At 36.3% G+C, this 22179-nt stretch overlaps 1 protein-coding gene across 1 annotated transcript in view; it reads left to right on the top strand.

Moving 5' to 3' along the window:
• The window catches only part of LOC115859570 (DBIRD complex subunit ZNF326), a 117763-nt gene that overhangs the window by 3728 nt on the left and 91856 nt on the right, over nucleotides 1–22179 (top strand). The window contains exons 2-7 of the mRNA XM_060294326.2: nucleotides 1169–1367; nucleotides 8533–8644; nucleotides 10841–10988; nucleotides 12121–12220; nucleotides 16106–16236; nucleotides 17803–17898. Of these exons, the coding sequence (XP_060150309.1) occupies nucleotides 1169–1367; nucleotides 8533–8644; nucleotides 10841–10988; nucleotides 12121–12220; nucleotides 16106–16236; nucleotides 17803–17898 (786 nt within the window). The remainder of the gene's footprint in view (nucleotides 1–1168; nucleotides 1368–8532; nucleotides 8645–10840; nucleotides 10989–12120; nucleotides 12221–16105; nucleotides 16237–17802; nucleotides 17899–22179) is intronic.

Below are 22179 nucleotides of genomic sequence, written 5' to 3'. Positions count from 1 at the left end.
CATAATATACAAATGTAAGCAACTGATATGTTGCTATTTTACCATGCTTCATGATTGCAGATTAATTGAAAATAGTTGGGATAATAGGCTTTGGGTTTTGAAATTGAAAATCTATTCCAGTTGGAAAATTTGGAAAACTCTTAACGTTTTCCATTAGGCAAATGATTTTTTTCTCAATGAGACTTCAAATATCAATTTTGTTTTCATGATAGAAAAACAGGTATTCCTGTTCTTTGTTTCCACCATTCTAGTCGGAATGGACTTTTCTTTCTTTCTTCCTGTTAATGACATAGATGAACCAATAGGGCTTTCTTTTTTAATCTTCACTTGTACAATTCCCATTGGATCCTTCTCTTCAGATTACTCCTCAATCTTTATCTTCTAAAAGTAGGGTTAGTAGAGTAAATTTCTATGAACATGTGGCCTTTTGGTGTAGTGGATTTTGTTAACGACAGGAGAAGAGGAAGGGACACAAAGAGTCGTTTGGTTGCATGACTCTTCGTCTGTAAACTTTTGCTTCTTGGGCTTCTGGGTCAGAATATGTTTCTCTAGGTAAGAATGTGAATGGAACGTCAGATGCAATTCTTTATCTGAAGTGTGTCTTGGAAGTTGATGCATGGTTATGCTTTAACTCTCCTATTTCATACTAATGTTCCATCTCGCCTTCTCATCCCTTTTTCAACAGGGAGAAATCCTAAATCATTTCTGGATCTTTTTTTACTTCAAACTTCAAATATGGTCTTCTTTGTGTATCTTAGTTTTAAGCCAGGTTTTAGTAAAATAAAGATTTCTTTTAAGGTCTTTTCATGGGAAAACATCGATTAGGAACTCTGAAGAGGAGTTGTCAGAGAGTTGTACAAGTGGTAATATTCTGACAGGCACATATGTTGTTTATGATCTCAAGTAATTTTGAATTGTAAGAATCAAAAAACAGGAAATATTCATATATGTTCTTCTGGAAATAAAAATACTAATTCAATGGATTTGAGCTCATGTAATAATTTACAAAGTTTTTCAATGTATTTATTCAGAGTGGACTTGTAAAATTTAGTTACATTCTGAGGAATTTTCAGGTGAAAAATTTTAGATAGGTAACATAAATTATATATGAATTCATACGTTATCATTGGATATTGTGCTAATATTTCTTGATTTCACAAATTTGCAGCATATGAGTGATTTTGGAAGCATTCATAGACCTGGAATTGTTGTTGACTATCAAAACAAACCCACCAATGTGACAGTTACTGCTGCAAGAGGAATAAAGAGAAAAATGATGCAACCATTTAATAAGCCTGGTGGAACCTTTATCAAGAAACCCAAGCTAGCAAAACCTGTGGAGAAGATGAGCCTCAGCAAATCACCCAGTAAGTAAGAAAACATAACCTTGCTGTGGTTCAAGGTACTTTTAATTTTTTTTAACTCAGTGCATTTAGATAATTTTTCACATTTATATAGAGAAACAGTATAATAATTACAGTTGTAGAAATCAGATCTGCAGATGCCCTAATCAGTCATGGATATCAAAATTACCAAAAGATACTTTTTAAATTCACATGCCCTGGTTCACCCCTCTTCGCTACATCTTGATTTAGGGTGGAGCCAGAATGTCTATATTTTTAAAAAGACCTCACACATGATTTTGATTCAGACTCCTTTCTTGGGTGTTATATTTATTGTTGGATATATTATTGAAGAAGTGGTATGTTACATTACATAGAATCCCCTTCATGAGGTCAAAGGCAAGAAATTTTTCATGGTCCTTGGTACCAGGAAAAGCTGTGCATTCTTCTAGAAAATTAATTTGTTCATTATCTTCTGGACATGATTATTCTTAGAGATAATCATATTTCCATTTTTACAGTGTTAAAAATTGAGAGCCAGTCAGAAAATGAAATTAAGAAAACAATTTAATTCATTTAGCATCAAGAAGAATTGAATACTCAGAAATAAATTTAACAAAAGAAGTGTAGGGCTTCCCTGGTGGTGCAGTGGTTAAGAATCCACCTGCCAATGCAGGGGACACGGGTTCGAGCCCTGGTCCAGGAAGATCACACATGCCGTGGAGTAACTAAGCCCGTACGCCACAACTACTGAACCTGCGCTCCAGAGCCCGCGAGCCACGACTACTGAGCCCGCATGCCACAACTACTGAAGCCTGCGCACCTAGAGCCTGTGCGCCACAGCAAGAGAAGCCACCACAATGAGAAGCCCGTACGCTGCAATGAAGAATAGCCCCCTCTCGCTGCAACTAGAGAAAGCCCATGTGCAGCAATGAAGACCCCACACAACCAAAAATAAATAAATAAAATAAATAAATTTTAAAAAACCGCAAAACTTATACTTTGAAAACTATAAAACATTGTTGAAAGAAACTAAGGATCTAAATAAATGGAATACTAAATAAATGTTCATAGATCAGAAGACTTAACATTATTAAGATCGTAATACTCTCCAAACTGATCTACTGATTCAGCCCAATCCCTATCAGAATGCCACCTAACTTCTTTGCAAAAATTGACAAGTTGATTCTAAAATTCATAGGGAATTGCAAGGGACCTAAAATAGCCAAAACAATCCTAAAAAAAGAAGAACAAAATAGAAAGACTCATTACTTCATGATTTCAAAACTTACTACAAAGCCACAGTAATCAAGACAGAGTGGTACTGGCACAAGGCCAGACATATAGATCAGTGGAAGAGAATTGAGAGTCCAGAAATAAACTCATAAATCTATGGTCAAATTTATTTTAGCAAAAATGCTAAAATTATTCAATGAGGAGAGAATAGTCTTTTCAACAAATGGTGCTGGAACCAACTGGATTGCTACATGCACAAGCTAAAATGCAACACCTAAATGCAAGGACTGAAACTATAAAACTCTCAGAAGAAAACAGGGGTAAGTCTTCATGGCTTTGGATTTGGCAAGGAATTCTTAGATATGACACTTAAAGAATGAGCAACCAAATAAAAAATAGGTAAATTGGACTTTATCAAAATTAAAAACTTCTGTGCTTCAAAGGACACCATCAAGAGAGTGAAAAGACAGCTCACAGAGTAGGAGAAAATATTTGCAAATTACATATCTGATAAGGGACTTGGCGTCTAGAATATATAGAATTTTTAAACTCAATAAAAAGACAAATAGCCCAATTGAAAAAAGTGAGCAGAGCATCTGAACAGACATTTTCCCCAAAAAGATATACAGATAGCCAATAAGCACATGAAAAAGTTCCCAACAATTAGTTAGCAGGGAAATTTAAATCAGGACCACGATGAGATACCACTTCATACTCACCTGGATGGCTAGAATCAAAAAGGTAATAACAAGTCTTAGCGAGGATGTGGAGAAATCAGAACCTTCTTATACCACTGGTGGGAATGTAAAATGGTCCAGGCACTTTGGAAAACAGTTCCTCAAATGGTTAAACAAATTACCATATGATCCAGCAGTTCCACTCCCAGGTATATACCAAGAAAAATGAAAACATATGTCTGCACAGAAATTTGTGTACAGATACATATAACATCATTGTTCATAGTAGCCAAAAGGTAGAAACAACCCAAATGCTCATCAGTGGATAAATGGATAAACAAAATGTGGTACGTCCATACCGAATAGAATGGTAGAATAGTTTCCAGCCATAAAAATGGAGTGAAGTACTGATACATGCTACAACTTGGATGAACTTTGAAAAGATTAATGAAGTGAAAGAAGCCAGTCACAAAAGTCCACATAATATGATTCTTTTCATTTGAAAGTGTAGAATACAGAAGTCTATAGGGATAGAAAGTAGATTAGTGGTTGCTTTGGGCTCTGGGGTGTGTAGGGAGTAATACCAGGGTACCAGATTTCTTTGTAAGGTGATGAAAATGTTCTAGAATTGATTATGGTAATGTTTGCACATACCTGTGAATGTTCTAAAAAACATTGGATTACATACTTTAAATGGGTGGATCGTATGGTTTATACTGAATTATATCTCAATAAATCTTAAAAAAAAAAGTTCAGAGCCAGATTACTCTGTTTCTTTTCTCCGTCATTGTATTTTACTTAACTTTGTAATGTATCTCTAAATGAAATCAAGTACATTTGACCAAATTAGATTGTCAAGAGGATACATAAATAAAAGGTAAGGAAATGTCTTTCTCAGCATTCTTTGTGAAAACATAATAACAAAATAATATACAACAAATACTTTGCCTGTTTTTGACTGTACACTGAATTATTTTTTGCTTTTTATATTTATTTTACTTTTGCCTTGATGACTGAAAAGCATTTTATCTTTCCAAGTTAGGTGATATTGCAAGGGGGCAAAAATTACTCTCTTCTTTAGAATTAATATTTGATTGCCTAATCTTGTTGGGACTGGAGGAGGTTAAGATCATTGTAATGAATGAATATTCCAAGTTTTTCTTGTCCAGTTTTTCAAATTTTTTACATCCAGTTTTAAAACTAAGAGATATATATATATATATTTTAACGTCTTTATTGGTGTATAATTGCTTTACAATGATGTGTTAGTTTCTGCTTTATAACAAAGTGAATCAGTTATACATATACATATGTTCCCATATCTCTTCCCTCTTGTGTCTCCCTCCCTCCCACCCTCCCTGTCCCACCCCTCTAGGTGGTCACAAAGCACCGAGCTGATCTCCTTGTGCTATGCGGCTGCTTCTCACTAGCTAGCTATTTTACGTTTGGTAGTGTATATATGTCGATGCCACTCTTTCACTTAGTCACAGCTTACCCTTCCCCCTCCCCATATCCTCAAGTCCATTCTCTAGTAGGTCTGTGTCTTTTTTCCCGTCTTGCCCCTAGGTTCTTCATGAACTTTTTTCTTTTTTCTTAGATTCCATATATATGTGTTGGCATACGGTGTTTGTTTTTCTCTTTCTGACTTACTTCACTCTGTATGACAGACTCTAGGTCCATCCACCTCACTACAGATAACTCAATTTCATTTCCTTTTATGGCTGAGTAATATTCCATTGTATATGTGTGCCACATCTTCTTTATCCATTCATCTACTGATGGACACTTAGGTTGCTTCCGTGTCCTGGCTATTGTAAATAGAGCTGCATTGAACATTTTGGTACATGACTCTTTTTGAATGATGGTTTTCTCAGGGTATATGCCCAGTAGTGGGATTACTGGGTTGTATGGTAGTTATATTTTTAGTTTTTTAAGGAACCTCCATACTGTTCTCCATAGTGGCTGTACCAATTTACATTCCCACCAACAGTGCAAGAGGGTTCCCTTTTCTCCACACCCTCTCCAGCATTTATTGTTTGTAGATTTTTTTGATGATGGCCATTCTGACTTGTGTGAGGTGATGCCTTATTGTAGTTTTGATTTGCATTTCTCTAATGATTAATGATGTTGAGCATCCTTTCATGTGTTTGATGGCAGTGTGTATATCTTCTTTGGAGAAATGTCTGTTTAGGTCTTCTGCCCATTTTTGGATTGGGTTGTTTGTTTTTTTGATATTGAGCTGCATGAGCTCCTTGTAAATTTTGGAGATTAATCTTTTGTCAGTTGCTTCATTTGCAGATATTTTCTCCCATTCTGAGGGTTGTCTTTTCGTCTTGTTTATGGTTTCCTTTGCTATGCAAAAGCTTTGAAGTTTCATTAGGTCCCATTTGTTTATTTTTGTTTTTATTTCCATTTCTCAAGGAGGTGGGTCAGAAAGGATCTTGCTGTGATTTACGTCATAGAGTGTTCTGCTTATGTTTTCCTCTGAGAGTTTGATAGTGTTTTTTTTAATCTAATTACAACATTACAGACATTTTAATGTATCATATTTGAAAAAATAATTGATATTGCAAATGTTGGATTTTTTTCCTTAAAATTATAAGTTTTAATACAAGACTCAGGAACGGTTTAAATACTATTCTTAAAGCTACTTTCCTGCCATGCTTTGCGTGGGACATCTGTATTATTTAGTAAAAAATAGCAATATTCTGGAATTCAGGAAACCTGCTAATAGGTAGAGTGTGTGTTAGTAAGGATAACTTTTATACTGTTTTAGTTGATAGATTGCTATTTACTGAATTGTGTACTCTAAATATTTCTAGACTAGGCAATTCAGTTGATCCTCTTGGGATAGATTTCAAAGATGTATTTTGCAGGTATAGTTAAATAAATATTGCAAAGTTTGAATCAGAAACTGATTTGCCACTAAAGCGGCTATATGTGACCCAACTTTTTTTTTCTTTTTAGCAAAACTTGAGAGAGCAGTGTAGTATAACTAACAATGAAGCCAAAATCCTGTAGTCAAATCAGGCTTTCACTTTTAGGCATGAGGTGGGCATTCTGAAAGATGTCTGCTGAATATTTCGGAATAAGAAGTCTTGCTACACTGTAGTATATAGACTATATGATTTGTTGAAAAGAAGTAGGAAAGGAACCGTATTCAGTCATTTGGATAGAGGTACAACATATATCGTAGTTTTAGCACATGAAGGGAAATGGAACTGCTTCTAGTTTAAGGTCATGTACAAGTGGATTTTATACAGAGTGAGGATTTGAGGGGAACTGAAGGAGGATATTGAAAATGGTTAATAAAATAATAATGTACATTTAAGCTCTTATAAAATGATGAAAAATAGGGCTTCCCTGGTGGCGCAGTGGTTGAGAGTCCGCCTGCCGATGCAGGGGACACGGGTTCGTGCCCCGGTCTGGGAAGATCCCACATGCCGTGGAGCGGCTGGGCCCGTGAGCCATGGCCGCTGAGCCTGCGCGTCCGGAACCTGTACTCTGCAACGGGAGAGGCCACAACAGTGAGAGGCCCGCGTACCACCAAAAAAAAAAAAAAGAAAAAAAAAAGATGAAAAATGATCTAGATATTTAATTTTAAGGTATTTTATATAGTTTTGAAACATCCCACTGTATGCATAGCAAGTACTTAATATTTGTTTACAGTTAAGTTTATGAAATCCCCAGGTGTTCATGATTTTGTATTAGATATTTTTCCAAAGGTAATCCAAAAGGATAAACAATGTATAAAAGGAAAAGTTTGAGGGCAGATGAGGTTTTTTTTTTTGTAAGTCTAAAGTTAATTGTATCATAAGAAAGAACCTTTTTCTTTTAATACAATGAGATACCACTTCACACCATGTGAAGTCGATGGTCTTAAAAATAACAAAAGGAGGGCTTCCCTGGTGGCGCAGTGGTTGAGAGTCCGCCTGCCGATGCAGGGGACACGGGTTCGTGCCCCGGTCCGGGAAGATCCCACATGCCACGGAGCGGCTAGGCCAGTGAGCCATGGCCGCTGAGCCTGCACGTCCGGAGCCTGTGCTCTGCAACGGGAGAGGCCACAGCAGTGAGAGGCCCGTGTACCGCAAAAAAAATATAAAAAAAGGAAAATAACAAGTATTGATGAGGATGTGGAGAAATTAGAACCCTCATACAGTACTGGTGGGAATGTAAAGTGGTGCAGCTGCTGTGGGGAACAGTTTGATGGTTCCTCAAATGATTAAATGTAGACTTACCATATGAACCAACAATTCCACTCCTAGATACATACTTCAAAGAATTGAAAAGAAGTATTCAAACAAAAACTTGTATATAAATGTTCATAGCAGCATCATTCACAAGTGTTAAAAGGTGGAAACAATCCAAATGTTCATCAGCAGATGAATGGATGAAAAAAATGTGGTGTATTCGCACAGTGGAATATTATTCAGCCATAAAAAGGAAGGAGGTACTGATACATGGTACAACACATGGGTGAACCTTGAAAACATTATGCTAAATAAAAGAAGCCAGACAAAAAAATGCCACGTATTGTATCCTTTGTTTATATAAAATATCCAGAATAGGAAAATCTGTAGAGACAGAAAGCAGATTGGTAGTTTTACCAGGTGCATTAGTGACTGCTTAATGGATATGGGGTTTCTCTTTGGAGTGATTAAAAAGTTCTGGAACTAAATAGTGGTGATGGTTGCACAACATTGTGATGCACTTAAAGCCACTAAATGGTACACTTTGAAATGGTTAAAATAGTGCATTTTGTACTGTGTATTCGCATTAAGGCATGTTTTGAGAAAAAGAGGAAGAATCTGCTTTTGTTTTAGAGTTTATACATTTTAAGAAATTTTGGGAGAGCTGCTATAATAAATGAGTTTTTGTATCCAAGGCTCTCTTTCTAGTGCTCATTGTTTTTCCACATTTCATGCAAGGTCAGGTTATTTCCGTGTTTCCCAGAGCGTGGTATTCAAAATTATTTTAGGTGATGTGGATATTATTGCTTAAAATGAGGATAAGAAAAAATGAGCAGATCTACAGAAAAATATGTAGCAGATAATAACATAGGTGAGAAGTAAATAGGCAAAGTTCATGATGATGTTATTCACATGAATGAAGTTTCAGAAATGCTGGGTAATCTCAAATTCTGATTTTTGTGGTGAGTTCAATTTAGATAATGACCGTCAAGTAAATCTTGTATGTCTATAGTTTATGAACTGGGGACTGGAAAAGGAGAATGGAAAAATGATTTTTATTTTTAACTCTTTTGTCTGATCCCCTAGCAAAAACAGATCCTAAAAATGAAGAAGAAGAAAAGCGACGAATTGAGGCTCGGCGAGAGAAACAAAGGCGCAGAAGAGAAAAAAACAGTGAGAAATATGGAGATGGATACAGGTTTGTGCTTAGTAGAGTCTGCAAATTGGACTCATAAAAACACTGTTTCCGGGGTTTGGAGGTTGGAAAATTGAGTAGATGGCCAAAAGGTTCAAACGTCCAATTATAAGATAAATAAGTTCTGGGGATATATTGTACAGCATGGTGACTGTTGTTAACAATACTGTATATATATTTGAAGTTGCTAAGAGAGTAGATCTTCAAAGTTCTCAGCACAAGAAAAAAAATATAACTAGTGAAGTGTTGGACGTTAACTAAACTCATTGTGCTCATCATTTCACAATAGATACATGTATCAAATAATTACGTTATGCATCTTAAACTTACACAATGTTATATGTCAATCTCAATAAAACTGGAAAAAAGTAAAAAAAGAAAAGATATTTTTTAAAAAGCTGTTATTGGTGTCTTAAGCTGGTGCTGTAGTTGTGTATAGTTAGCCTATGTTTGATTCCTGTCTCAAGGATATTGACATATTCAATTTGCTACTCTCCACCTCTCCCATAGCTATTTGGTTGTCAGGGTCTAAAAGAATGCTGTATAATTGTCCTTGGGACTTTCAAGCCACTGACAATCACTCTACAGATTTTAAAACTGGAATTCCTGATTTTTTACATGCACAAGCAATAATCTATCTGGCCAAAAGAGATTGTGATATGTCATTAATTTTATGATACAGACTGATTTCCGAGATGCAATAAGGAAAAATATGTCTCAGAATCGATAAAGTATTGTGTTTAAGCAAACAAAAACAAAAACCTGTTTCCTTGAAAAGGCAGATACATCAATTTGGATGTGAAAAAATTCCTGAGAGTCAAATGAAAAGGTTTGATCAAAGATATATAGGAATGGGACTTCCCTGGTGGCACAGTGGTTAAGAATCTGCCTGCCAGTGTGCGGGACACGGGTTCGAACCCTGGTCTGGGAAGATCTCACATGGCGTGGAGCAACTAGGCCTGTGCGCCACAACTACTGAGCCTGTGCTCTAGAGCCCGCGAGCCACAACTACTGAGCCTGTGTGCCACGACTACTGAGCCCGTGTGCCACGACTACTGAGCCCGTGTGCCACAACTACTGAAGCCTGCACGCCTAGAGCCCTGTGCTCTGCAACAAGAGAAGCCACCACAATGAGAAGCCCACGCACCACAATGAAGAGTAGCCCCTGCTCACCGCAACTAGAGAAAGCACGCACGCAGCAACAAAGACACAACAGAGCCAAAAAAAAAAAAAAAAGGATATATAGGAATGATTTTTTGATATTTACAGTCATCGCACAGTGGATTGATTCTAGGACCACCACCCCTCCTACCCGACCCCCACCCGACCCTCAAATACCAAAATCTGAGGATGCTCAAGCACCTCTATGAGGGTTTTAATCTTACTAAGATAAGAAAACTAAGGCCCAGATAAGTTAAGTTGCCTGAGGTCACATAAGGGTGCTAGGAAATAAACCCAGCAGTAGATATCAGATCCTATACTCTTACCCAGGAAAATAAGTATAATAGTATTGTAAGGAATTAGTTGGAAAATGGAGACTAGAGGCAAAGAAACCAATTAGGAAACCAGTGTTGTAATTCGAGGAAAAGGAAGTAACAAGAATATATGAGGTAGGAATAATTAAATGGCAGAAAAAGGGAAAATTCATTCTGGAGTGCCTCCTGAGCTTCTAAATGAGTGCATTTGTCCAGTCCAGGCTGATTAGTCATCCTGAAGTGATTTTTACAGGGCAGGACTTTTGATCATCCAAGAGCTCTAACAGAGAGAATTATGGTTGTCTGATGTTCCACCTGGCTTTGTTGTCACTACTTCAGTGGTTTGGAAGCTTGAGGATGGAACAGAGTGTAAAATAAGTAGTAGAACTTCGGAACTTGATACTGCTTGAAGTTTGCTCTGGCTTTCTAACTGATCTAGACTTGAAGTGGATAGTTTAGGATTAGATTAAGTAGATTCATTGATCCATCTTTCATACCCAGAAGCTCCAGTGTGGGCCAGCGATGCCAATTGGTATAATAACAGTGTCCAGACAGGTACTTAGATACTATCTTTTTCTGACTTAAGCTAAATTTAAATCAACCATTAAATGGAAGAGAGGAAATCATTTATGCTGGGAAAATTAATTTCATTGGTATAGTCTTATGAACTCTTTCTAAGTAAATAAGGTAGTATTTAAAGAAAAACTTTTTTTTTCCCTTACAGAATGGCATTCACATGTTCATTTTGTAAATTTCGAACATTTGAAGAAAAAGATATTGAACTGCATCTGGAAAGTTCTTCACACCAGGAAACATTAGATCATATTCAAAAACAAACCAAATTCGATAAAGTAGTTATGGAATTTTTGCATGTAAGTAGCTGTTTCTGAAGTGAGAAGCACTTTATCTGACATTTGAATTTCTTATATTTTCATAGTTTCCCATCTTTCTCCCATTTTATGTTTCTAAGAATTTAATTTACTATTCACTTAAAGAAAGAATTGTTTTAAAATTAGCTCAGAAGTAGACGTGGATTCCTCTTTCATAGATTTTAGATTTGTTATTTGAGAGTACATTTTTCACAGTAGTTTCTGGCAGAGGTGTCAGGAAAAAATTCCTTTAACAGCTGTTTATTGATACAGAATCAGCTATCATCTATTAACAGTCTTCTGTGTACCTGGTGTTGTGTTGGGTACTTTTCTTCATATTTCATTTCAGCCTTATACTAACTCCTCTTTATCCTAAAAGATCATGCTCAGAGCAGTTCAGTGACTTTCAATAAATGGAAGTCTGAATTCAGAGCCAGAGCCTCGTGTTTGATTAGTGTCCTTTATATTATCAGAATGTGATCATCAGTTCAACAGTTTTTCTTGAATACTTACGGAAGGTGCTGTTCAGGCACTGAAGACAAAGACACTCCCCTCAGTGAACTAACAAAAATTGGAAATTGAACACACTCACACTTAAACAGATGACACTATTGAGTGGAAGGCCCCAGCGTGATGGTGTAGGCAGAAGTGGCTTGGAGAAAGGGTGGATAGTTGGGGCCAGGGCTGGATCCGGACTGCTAACTGTACATACAATTAGTTTGGGCAAAAGAGATGGAGCTGTTAGAAGGTTAGAAGTACAGGAATCATTTACTCCTCTATATCCTTGCAGAATTGTGTACCTTAATTAAAATTTATTTCTGTAATTTTGTTTAACGGGTTCCTAACTGTTATTTAGGACTTTCATATTCACCTGTCCTGAGACGATCTCTTGCCTATCAGCTGTCTTCGATCTCTCTCTCTCTATGTACCTAAAATACATCTTGAAAAGTAAATACTTTTTGTAGTATTCCTGGGACTTTGTATTAGTCTTTCCAACTAAATTGTAAGCTCCTTGAGAACATTTACTAGTTCTTATATAACAGATATTGTTATCTTCCATAGGCCAAGCATGGTGCTAGGCCTATACTATGTGCTCACTGAAAACTTTTTGGATTCTTTCTATTTTGTTTTCTAGGAATGTATGGTAAATAAATTCAAGAAAACATCTATTCGTAAGCAACAGACAAATAATCAAACAGAAGTAGTCAAAATAATTGAAAAAGATGTCATGGAAGGTAAGTATTTAAACAAATTAATTTAGAAATTTACATATATATTTTACATACCTATTTCAGTGTAAATGATGCCCATTAGAGCAGGGGTCCCCAACCCCTGGGCCATGGACCAGTACTGGTCTGTGTCCTGTTAGGAACCAGGTTGCATAGCAGGAGGTGAGCGGTGGGCAAGTGAGCAAAGTTTCATCTGTATTTACAGCCATTCCCTATCGCTTGCGTTATCGCTTGAGCTCCTCCTCTTGTTAGATCAGCAGCGGCATTAGATTCTCATAGGAGCTCGAACCCTACAGTGAACTACGCATGCGAGGGATCTAGGTTGCACGCTCCTTGTGAGAATCTAATGCCTGATGATCTGAGGGGGAGCTGAGGTGGTGATGCTAGTGCTGGGGAGCAGCTGCAAGTACCGATTATCATTGGCAGAGAGGTTTGCACAGAGACCATAATAAATCAATTGCTTACAGACATATCAAAACCCTATCAGTGAGTGACAAGCGAAAACAAGCTTAGGGCTCCCACTGTTTCTGCATTATGGTGAGTTATATAATTATTTCATTATATATTACAATGTAATAGTAATAGAAATAAAGTGCACAATAAATGTATTACATGAAACATCCCAAAACCATCCCCCCTCCACCCCGTCCATGGAAAAATTGCCTTCCACAAAACCGGTCCCTGGTGCCAACAAGGTTGGGGACCGCTGCAATAGAGTGATATAGTACATAGTCATATGTGGTAGGCCTGAGTGGGTTATCAGAAATGGAATCCTTTGATTCCTGTTCTCATGCTTACAAATTTATCACTACCTGCCCTTACGTCTTTCACTTCATTTCCTTCATAGAGGAAAACTCAGCTTTGCCTCCACATGGAAGATATAGTTGTCCCTAGGTTCCAAGAGAGATTGGTTTCAGGACCTGCTTCGGGTACCAAAATCTGCAGATGCTCAAGTCCCATAGTTGGCTCTCCAGTGTCCATGGATGCAGAAGCCATGGATACAGAGGGCCGCCTGTACTTCTGTATGTCCTCTGTCTCTCTTATCCCTTCTCATAAGCCCCAAAGGAGAAGAAAAAAGCATAGACACTAGTTCCTCTAAAACCTGCCTTTCTGTTTAAACAACCACACTTCTTTAAGCATAGTCCACACTGGTCTCTCTTTTTTCATTCTCATTTATTACTTTACTCACAGCAGACAAGTTTCTGCTACCATTAGTCTACTGAAGCTGCTATGACAGAGGTTACCAACACCAACTTCAGTATGTTCTTTTGAATCATTATCTTTCTTCTGCAACATTTTCCACTGATAACTGTATTCTTTGTGAATCTGTTTCCTCCCTTGGTTTCTGTGGTATCTCAGTGCCCTGATGTTTTCTTTATTTCCTTGTCATTTTTGTTTTGTTTTGTTTTTGTTTTTATTTTGCGGTACGTGGGCCTCTCACTGTTGTGGCCTCTCCCGTTGTGGAGCACAGGCTCCGGACGCGCAGGCTCAGCGGCCATGGCTCACGGGCCCAGCTGCTCTGCGGCATGTGGGATCTTCCCGGACCGGGGCACGAACCCGTGTTCCCTGCATCGGCAGGCGGACTCTCAACCACTGCACCACCAGGGAAGCCCCCCCTTGTCATTTTTATTCTTTGTGCTTTTCCTTCTCTACTAAGCTTTTGGAAGTTGATATTTTTCAGTATTGTCAGTCCCATTATCATCTCTCTTTATATATCTTCCTGATGAATTAATTTACATACAGAGTTTAAATCAACATCTATATGTTGATTACTTATAGACCTATATCTTATGTACAGGTCTCTTCTAACTCCAATCTCCTACATGCAACTGCCTACTGATATCTCTCTTTAGCAGTCTCACAAAGTGAACATATCCAAAAAATTTATCCTCCCCTTGAGCGTCCTCCACCCCCAAAAGAAAACAAAACAAAAACTTAACAAATATCTCCTCATTCATCTTGGAAAGTGGCCCCATCATCAAAACCAGAACTTTGAAGTTAATCTTAGTACTCACCTTTACTATGTCTGTAGCATTGTGTTCTGTCGGTTCTATCTTTTAAATATGTACCAAGTCTGTTTCTTTACTTCCTCTTTTAAATGTTGAATTTGTTCAAAGCTTTATCTGTTCTTTTGGCAGTTACAGTATCTTTCTAACCAGTTTCCTTACTTTTAGTTTCTCTTATCTTTAATTTTACTGCATGATTTTATTACTTCAGGAATTTTCAGTGGCTTCCCCATCCTCCACAGAATAAAGTTCAGATTCCTAGACATGGCACACAAAGCTGTTCATAATCTAGGCGCTGCTGTTTTTCCCTGTCATCCCTTCTTTATAGTCTGTGCCCCAGCCATAATGAATTACTTGTAATTCCTGGAAAGTGCCATTTTCTCTTATATCCTTCCCTTGCATAGACAGTTGTCTTTATGTATCTGACGGAGATTGGTTCTAGGACTTCCCTGCAGATAACAAAACCCATCATGCTCAAGTCCCTTATATAAAATGGGTGTAGTATTTGCATATAAACTATACATGTCCTCTTATATACTTTAAATCATCTCTGGATTACTTATGATACTTAATACAGTATAAATGCTGTGTAAATAATTGTCAGCATGGAATTCTGCTTTATGGAACTTTCTGGAATTTTTAAAATATTTTCTACCTTTTTTATTTTTTTATATATATATATATATATTTTTTTTAACATCTTTATTGGAGTATTAAATATTTTCTATTTTAAAAATTCAGCCATGGGGCTTCCCTGGTGGCGCAGTGGTTGAGAGTCCGCCTGCCGATGCAGGGGACATGGGTTCGTGCCCCGGTCCTGGAAGATCCCACATGCCGCGGAGCGGCTGGGCCCGTGAGCCATAGCCGCTGAGCCTGCACGTCCGGAGCCTGTGCTCCGCAACGGGAGAGGCCACAACAGTGAGAGGCCCGCATATCGCAAAAAAAAAAAAAAAAATTCAGCCATGGTTGGTTGAATCTGCAGATGTGCAACCAGCAGATACAGATGGTCACAGTAACTAGTACCTTAAAATGTTACTTCAAGAATGAAATATAAGATCATGGGGATCTTTTTATTGAATTGAAGCTACATGTTGTCTACTGTTTTCTTAATCGAATGACGTGATAAGTTCAGTTGCCCAAAGGAAGAGCCAAGTCAATTTTTTCAACATAAAAAAATACATGGTTCTTTAAAAGTGATATAATTCCAAGGAAACTGGTGTGTTCCCAACAGTTTTTCATGTGCAGCGTTTAAAGAAAATTCCTGTGAATATACATATAACTTATTAATTTAACATATTTACTGAGGTCCTATTATGTGTCAGGCACTGTTGCTAAGAGCCAAACATACAGTGATAAGCCAGGTAGCCAAAGCTGCTACTCTCTATTGGGATGTGCAGAAATCAACAAATAAAATAGGTGTTAAAAACATATAAAGTAGCCTTCACCTGTAATACACCTCAGTCACCATTTTTAAGATCTAACATATGTTTTTGTTCCTTATGAATACAATTTTGACATATTTTCACGATCCCTACCCACCCACATTCATAAGCATGGAAATTCTTATTTTACTAGAAAATCAGCTTTTTTTTTTTTATATTATATTTTTTGGGGTTGGACTTATAGACCTCAGAGCATCAGTGTATATAACATGATTAGGAAATATAATGTAATTATACTTTATAATTTTAATCTTTTATCCATATAGTTTTCAATCTATATATGCAGATGAATGAGATACGGCAAAAGAACTCTACCTATATACTCTGATCCTTTTTTTGGAATAAGGGGCATAAATAATCATGGAAATGAAATAGTGAAAACTTGATTTGTCAGAAGTATGTGAATCATACTTTTCTTATTAATAGTTGTATTTCTTTTGTAGGTGTTACTGCAGATGATCACATGATGAAAGTAGAGACTGTTCACTGCAGTGCTTGCAGTGTGTATATCCCTGCTTTACATAGCTCAGTTCAGCAGCACTTAAAATCTCCTGATCATATCAAAGGGAAGCAGGCAAGTTTTAATTTGTCTTAATGAAGTCATTGAATTGTTCATTAATCCCTTATTGCTGTTTAAAGGCTGTTGTTTTCACACCTACCTACTTGTGTACAATCCAATTAATCTCATGAGTGAATCACTGTAAAGGTACTTGGTGTAATATAGTGGTTAAGTGTAGTATTGTGGGCTCTGGAGCAAGACTTCTCTGAATCCTGGTTCAGTACATACATGTGTTAAGCAAGTAATAAACTTTTCTTTGTCTAAGTTTCCTTATCTATAAAATGAGGATGGATAATCTCTCTTCTCTTATGTGACTGATTAAGGATTAGGTTAATTAAAATATAAGGGCTTCCCTGGTGGCGCAGTGGTTGAGAGTCTGCCTGCCGATGCAGGGGACAGGGGTTCGTGCCCCGGTCTGGGAAGATCCCACGTGCCGCAGAGCGGCTGGGCCCGTGAGCCATGGCCGCTGAGCCTGCGCGTCCGGAGCCTGTGCTCCGCAACAGGAGAGGCCACAACAGTGAGAGAGGCCTGCGTACCGCAAAAAAAAAAAAAAAAAAAAAAAAAAAAAAAATATATATAAAAGGCACTTAAAGTAGTGCCTGGCACATAGTAAGTATTCAGGAAATCATAGCTGTTGAACGTTTTTTTTTTTGTTAACGTTTTTTTAACGTGGTACAAAATGATTTTATGAGTGTGTGTTTGTGTATTTTAGAACAAAAAAGAAAGACTTGATTATAGCATACATTTTGATGACTGGGAAAAATAAATTTAAAAAGTAGGATTACCAGTTACTATGTATTGTTATGTTTTTAGTAGAATTTACTCAAAACTTCTAGGAAAAATTTACTATTTTCTTCTTGATTAGTATATTTCTGCTTCTGTGTTAGTTTTATTTAGTCAAATTTATTTCAAATAAAAATATTTACTTTGTGAGAAATTAGTTTATTTGAAAAGCAAATTTAAAAATTCAAATATTAAAGACTTAAGTTTTAAATAGAGCATTCCTGAGTCTTAAATTCATATTTTGTATTGACGTGAACCTCATTTAACTCAGATTTTTTTAGCCACTTTGAGCACGTACAATCTTTTTTTAAATCTTTGTCCTTTCTCTTTTTTGATATTCCCTTGACACCTTTTTGGCAATTAGACATTCCATTTTATTACCTTTCCTCCTTTGTATAATACATTCTTGTACTATTTACAGCCCAGAGAAAGACTCTAGCAGTATGAAAAATTAGTCTTTCTTTTTTTGATAGCATGAAAATGAATAGTTGGAGTAGCTGGGGCTGGGGGAGTTGGATGTAGAGTGAAAAGGAGAGAAAGCAACTGTTTAGTAGACCCGGACTTAGAGTGTTTGGTGACTAAGTGTTTTTTGCTGAAGTTGATTCGCTTTTTGAATCTTCATTGTTTTAATTCATAGATGATTTAGATTGTGGTCACAGTAGCTGTTGTTGCTTTATAGCTTAATTTGCCAGAAAATAAGTCATTTAATACTAAGGATTCGAGCATGCAGTCATTTTAATTAAGGAAATATTTTTCATGGCATGGCTTTCAAGTATCTCTGTGTTCTGTTTTTCATAGGCTTATAAGGAACAAATAAAAAGAGAGAGTGTCTTGACTGCTACAAGCATTTTAAATAATCCAATAGTGAAGGCGCGATATGAACGTTTTATTAAGGTAAGATTTTAGTGCAAAAACTTTAGGTTATATTGTAGTATTGTAATAGTTAAATGATGATATGGTAACTCTTTGTGATGTTTAATATAGTACAAAATGAGGAGAATTTTACTTAATATTGTACATATAGGTAAAAAAATACCTTTTTTCCTAATTATTGGGATTTATTGGGGGAGGGAGCAATAAGCCATTCCTTTCTCATCGCCTTCCTAGCTCTGGGTCATTTGAGAGATACACAAGAGTCTGATAGAAGACCCAAATGTCAGACCCAATATTATCCTTGATTTTTAAAAAAAAGAGTGACTTGGTGGATATGTCTTAGATAGTCTAGTATTTCACCCCTAGACAGACTCACCTCCCCCCAACTTCTGTTACTGGTTCAGCTGGACAGCAACAGGGTTCTCCTAGTCTATCACATGGCATAGAACAGAGTAGAATGTACCCTTTCTGTTGCTAAGAAGAGGCAAAAGAGGGTCTTGATGCCCAACTCAATCCCTTCTTTCCCCTCTTTTGGGTCTTCTGAGCAAAGAGAAATTCCAAAGAGGAATGATGTATCCAATTTGTATTTCTTTTTCTAAGCATACCAATTAGATAAGTCATTCCTCTTCCTTGGATAAAAGTTGGAGGGGAAGTAGGAAGATCAGATATGTTGCTTCAGAAAAAAGCTCCCTCATAGAATCAGGAGGCCAGGAGGAAAGAGGTTTGCTTCTCATGTTAGGAAAATCAGAGGTGAACAGTTAGGTATACCTGGCCTACTGCTTCTCAGGATTTTTGACATATATTATTCCAGTAATCCTTCTTTACATATTATGAGCACTTACTGTATAAATAAGAAACTTATTATTCAGGAAATTAATAGAAATTTTTAAAGGTTAGTTTTTGAGTCTTTATAAAATAATACCTCATTTAAAATCATCCTGCACTGAAGTGAGCCTGTTATGTTGAAGATTTACAAAAGTGTTATTTACATTAGTAACTAAATATTTTATAAATTAAAGAAGCTTTATTTTGGCTCTTGTGATTAATAGGTACTATTTGATTGTTATATATGTATATCTTGTATATGTATGTATAAATTGTTATATATGTATATCTAATATAAATATATATATTTAGTGATCATTAAATTATTCCTCAACCAGATGACTTCCAAGCTGAATAAATCTCAGTTCTTTCAGCTTGTTCCTGAGGGCCCTGTTTTCTGATTTGTCCTATTTGGCACTGTTTACTGCACTCTTGACACCACTTTTAAAAGGTGAATGCAGCCCTAATTGAAATCCAATTTTGTGGGAGATATGGCATCAGAAAGATTAAAGCACCATAGCTAAATTAGGAAATATTAAATTTTTTATCCTGCTCTATCACAAACTTTTGAGAAGTTAATGGTTTCTATTGATGTATGAAAGTAATTTTTAATGAGAGAAGAATACAAATTAGAATTTCTATGTAGGATTGTCAGGCTACACTTTAGAGTCACTTCATGGAATGGGAGACATTATTAAGTGGGAGTGTCTTGCTTACGTGCATCTTGTGGAGAAAGTACCTGAACTGAGGAGAACTCTTCTAGAACCTTGTTACTCCATATGATCCAAGGATCCAGCAGTATTGACATCACCTGGGAGCTCATTAGAAATACAGTTTCAGTTCATATCCGGGCCTGTTGAATAAGAACCTTCATTTTAACAAGATCCCAGTTGATTTATATACATGTTAAAATTCAAGACGCACTGGTGTCACATGACTCAGTGATGTCCTTTGTCCAGCATTTTTTGTCCAGCATTCTGTCTGCTCTGTTCCCTGCTGTCTGCTCTGTTTCTAGCTGTTCTAGATGTCTGCAGAAATCCTCTGCTCATAATCATCTCTGGTCATGGCTTTAAAACACTTTCATCTTTAAGTGCTCTCAGAATGACAAAATACCTTTTTAAATCTTTTCCCGTGAAATAATCAGTTCATCAATTTCTCCCACTTCTCCAGCTATATCATCTTATTCTGCCTTCACTCCCTGGCCTTGGACACTCTTGGTTAGCCCTTACGACAATGCAGTGCTGCCATTCTAAAATTCTTTACTTAATTGTTCTACCACTTACCAGTTCTTAACTCTGCCATTTATGGTTAGCTTTACTGTCTTTCTTGCTAAAAATATCATGGAATTATGCCAGTACTATGTTTGCCAGATTTTCACTGCAATTCACAATAATTTTACTTATTATCAGTCAATGTAACGTGCTTCCCGTAGTGACTATTTCAAACTTTCCACTCTTCACATATCCGGATTTCATTCTTACTCCCTTCACTTACCATATTCTTATCTCTTCTCTTGCTTTAGGGAGGTTGGACCGTTAGATGTGAACTCTGTAACTTTTCTCCTTTTTACTTTAGAATTATGTATCTTTTTTCTCACCCTTACTGTTGTCTGTGAAGGAAAACACTCTTTTTTTGCCCTTCATCTATGTTGTTGTTTCATCAGTTATCTCTCTCCTTACTTTCATCTGATTTTTTTTCCTGTTTATTATCTTACTGTTCTTCCCCAAAGAGACATGCTTATGAGTTCCCTAAACTAAAAGTGACTTGACTTTTCCTAGACTCTAGCCCTTCTTATCTCTTTTCTTACTATCATATTTGAAAAGGTAATTAACCTGCATTATGCTCTTTGCTTCCTATATATTATTCACTCTTTAATCTAGTATTTCCCAATTGGAGATGTGTGATTAGAATTCCCTGTGAAGCTAAAATCAAATAAAAAAGCTACCCAGGCCCCTTATAAAAGACCTTCTGAATTAGGGTTTCTCAAACTTCTCCGATAAAGATCTCCCTAAATCTTTCTTAAATATGCAGATTACCAGACTTCTTTCCTGGACACTTTGATTCAGAAAGTTTAGGTCTGAAAGTAATTCAGGAATTTGTGCTTTTAGCAAGAGCTCCAGTACTTGATTAAATTAAAATATTGGAGTATGGGGTCTGGGCCTGTATGTTTTGAGAGCTTAGGAGGAAATTGTGCAGATTCATTCTTGGGCAGTCATTGCTGTCCAACTTCCATTTACATCATACTTTTGAAACTCTTCTTTCTAAGATTACCAGTGACTTAATTTTCAAATAAAAAATTTTAACATTTTATTGTTTATTATTTTAAACATACAAAAGTAAAGGGAATAGTATAATAAATCCTTTAAGTACCCTTACTCAGTTTAATATTTATCAGCTTTAGTGAACTTTTCAGTTCTTTTCTGTTACCTGTTTGAATCATTTGACACTGTTGATCTGTTGACTTATTCTTGAAACTTTGTTTTGCCAGATGATATTTTACTATCCTGCGTTTCTTCCTGCATTGAGTATTCCTTTTCTAACTTCTGTCCCCATGTACAAGCCTTTTCCATAGGTTTTATTGTCAGCCCTTTTTTTCTACTTACTTCCTCAGCCCTACCCTGGGCTTTCCTATTTAAGACCTGGCTTCACTAGTCACTCTGTTCAGGCAATTCACAAATCTAAATATCTTATTTTGAAGTCTCTTCTCTTTTTTAGTTGCAGATTTATCGTTGCCTATTGGACATTTAGACATCTTAAATTCCAATTATATATAGCATATACCTGCTTCTCTTTCCCCATCTTAATTTATCCATTCTGGTAATAGTGTCACTACATCTTTTACCCTTTCCTTTCCTGGGCTATTAGAGTAGCCCCCTCACTAGTATTTCTTCTCTTGCTACTTCCATTCATCCTGCGTCTTCCTACCTGGGATATCTTAAAGTGTAGTACCATCTTATACTTTCCTGCTTTAAAAACCTTCATTGCCTCTTCATTTCTTACATCATTAATATAGCCTTCTAATATGCTCCAATTTATGAGACATCATCCAGATACATAATTTAAGTATTTAAATAAATTAAAATATTAAAATTGTATCTGTGAACGTTTAGTGAATTAAAGATGTCTGTTTTTTAAAAAAGTAAGTCATGATACCTAATACGTTTCTGATTTTCATTTGAGTTTTTAAAAGTGCTTGATTTTCATTTGAATTTTGTAAAGAGAACTTGTAACAGTAGTGCATTGAATATTGATGTAATTAAGTAGAACATAAATCTTCATCTGCTTTGTTTTATGGAGTATAAAGTAATGACTTCAGGAATTTATATACCCACATTGGTATGAAATAAGTACTCAAATATTAAATGAATTTGTTATAAGTTGAAATTAGAAGTTTAAAATAGTTTATTTTTAATGGTATAGCAAATAAAAATTTCACTGATAAAAAATGAATGTGCTGACTTTAAAAGCTATTGTTTT

The sequence above is a fragment of the Globicephala melas genome, chromosome 1 (assembly GCF_963455315.2).
Source record: "Globicephala melas chromosome 1, mGloMel1.2, whole genome shotgun sequence".
NCBI lineage: Eukaryota > Metazoa > Chordata > Mammalia > Artiodactyla > Delphinidae > Globicephala > Globicephala melas.
This window is presented reverse-complemented; position numbering and strand designations above follow the sequence as displayed.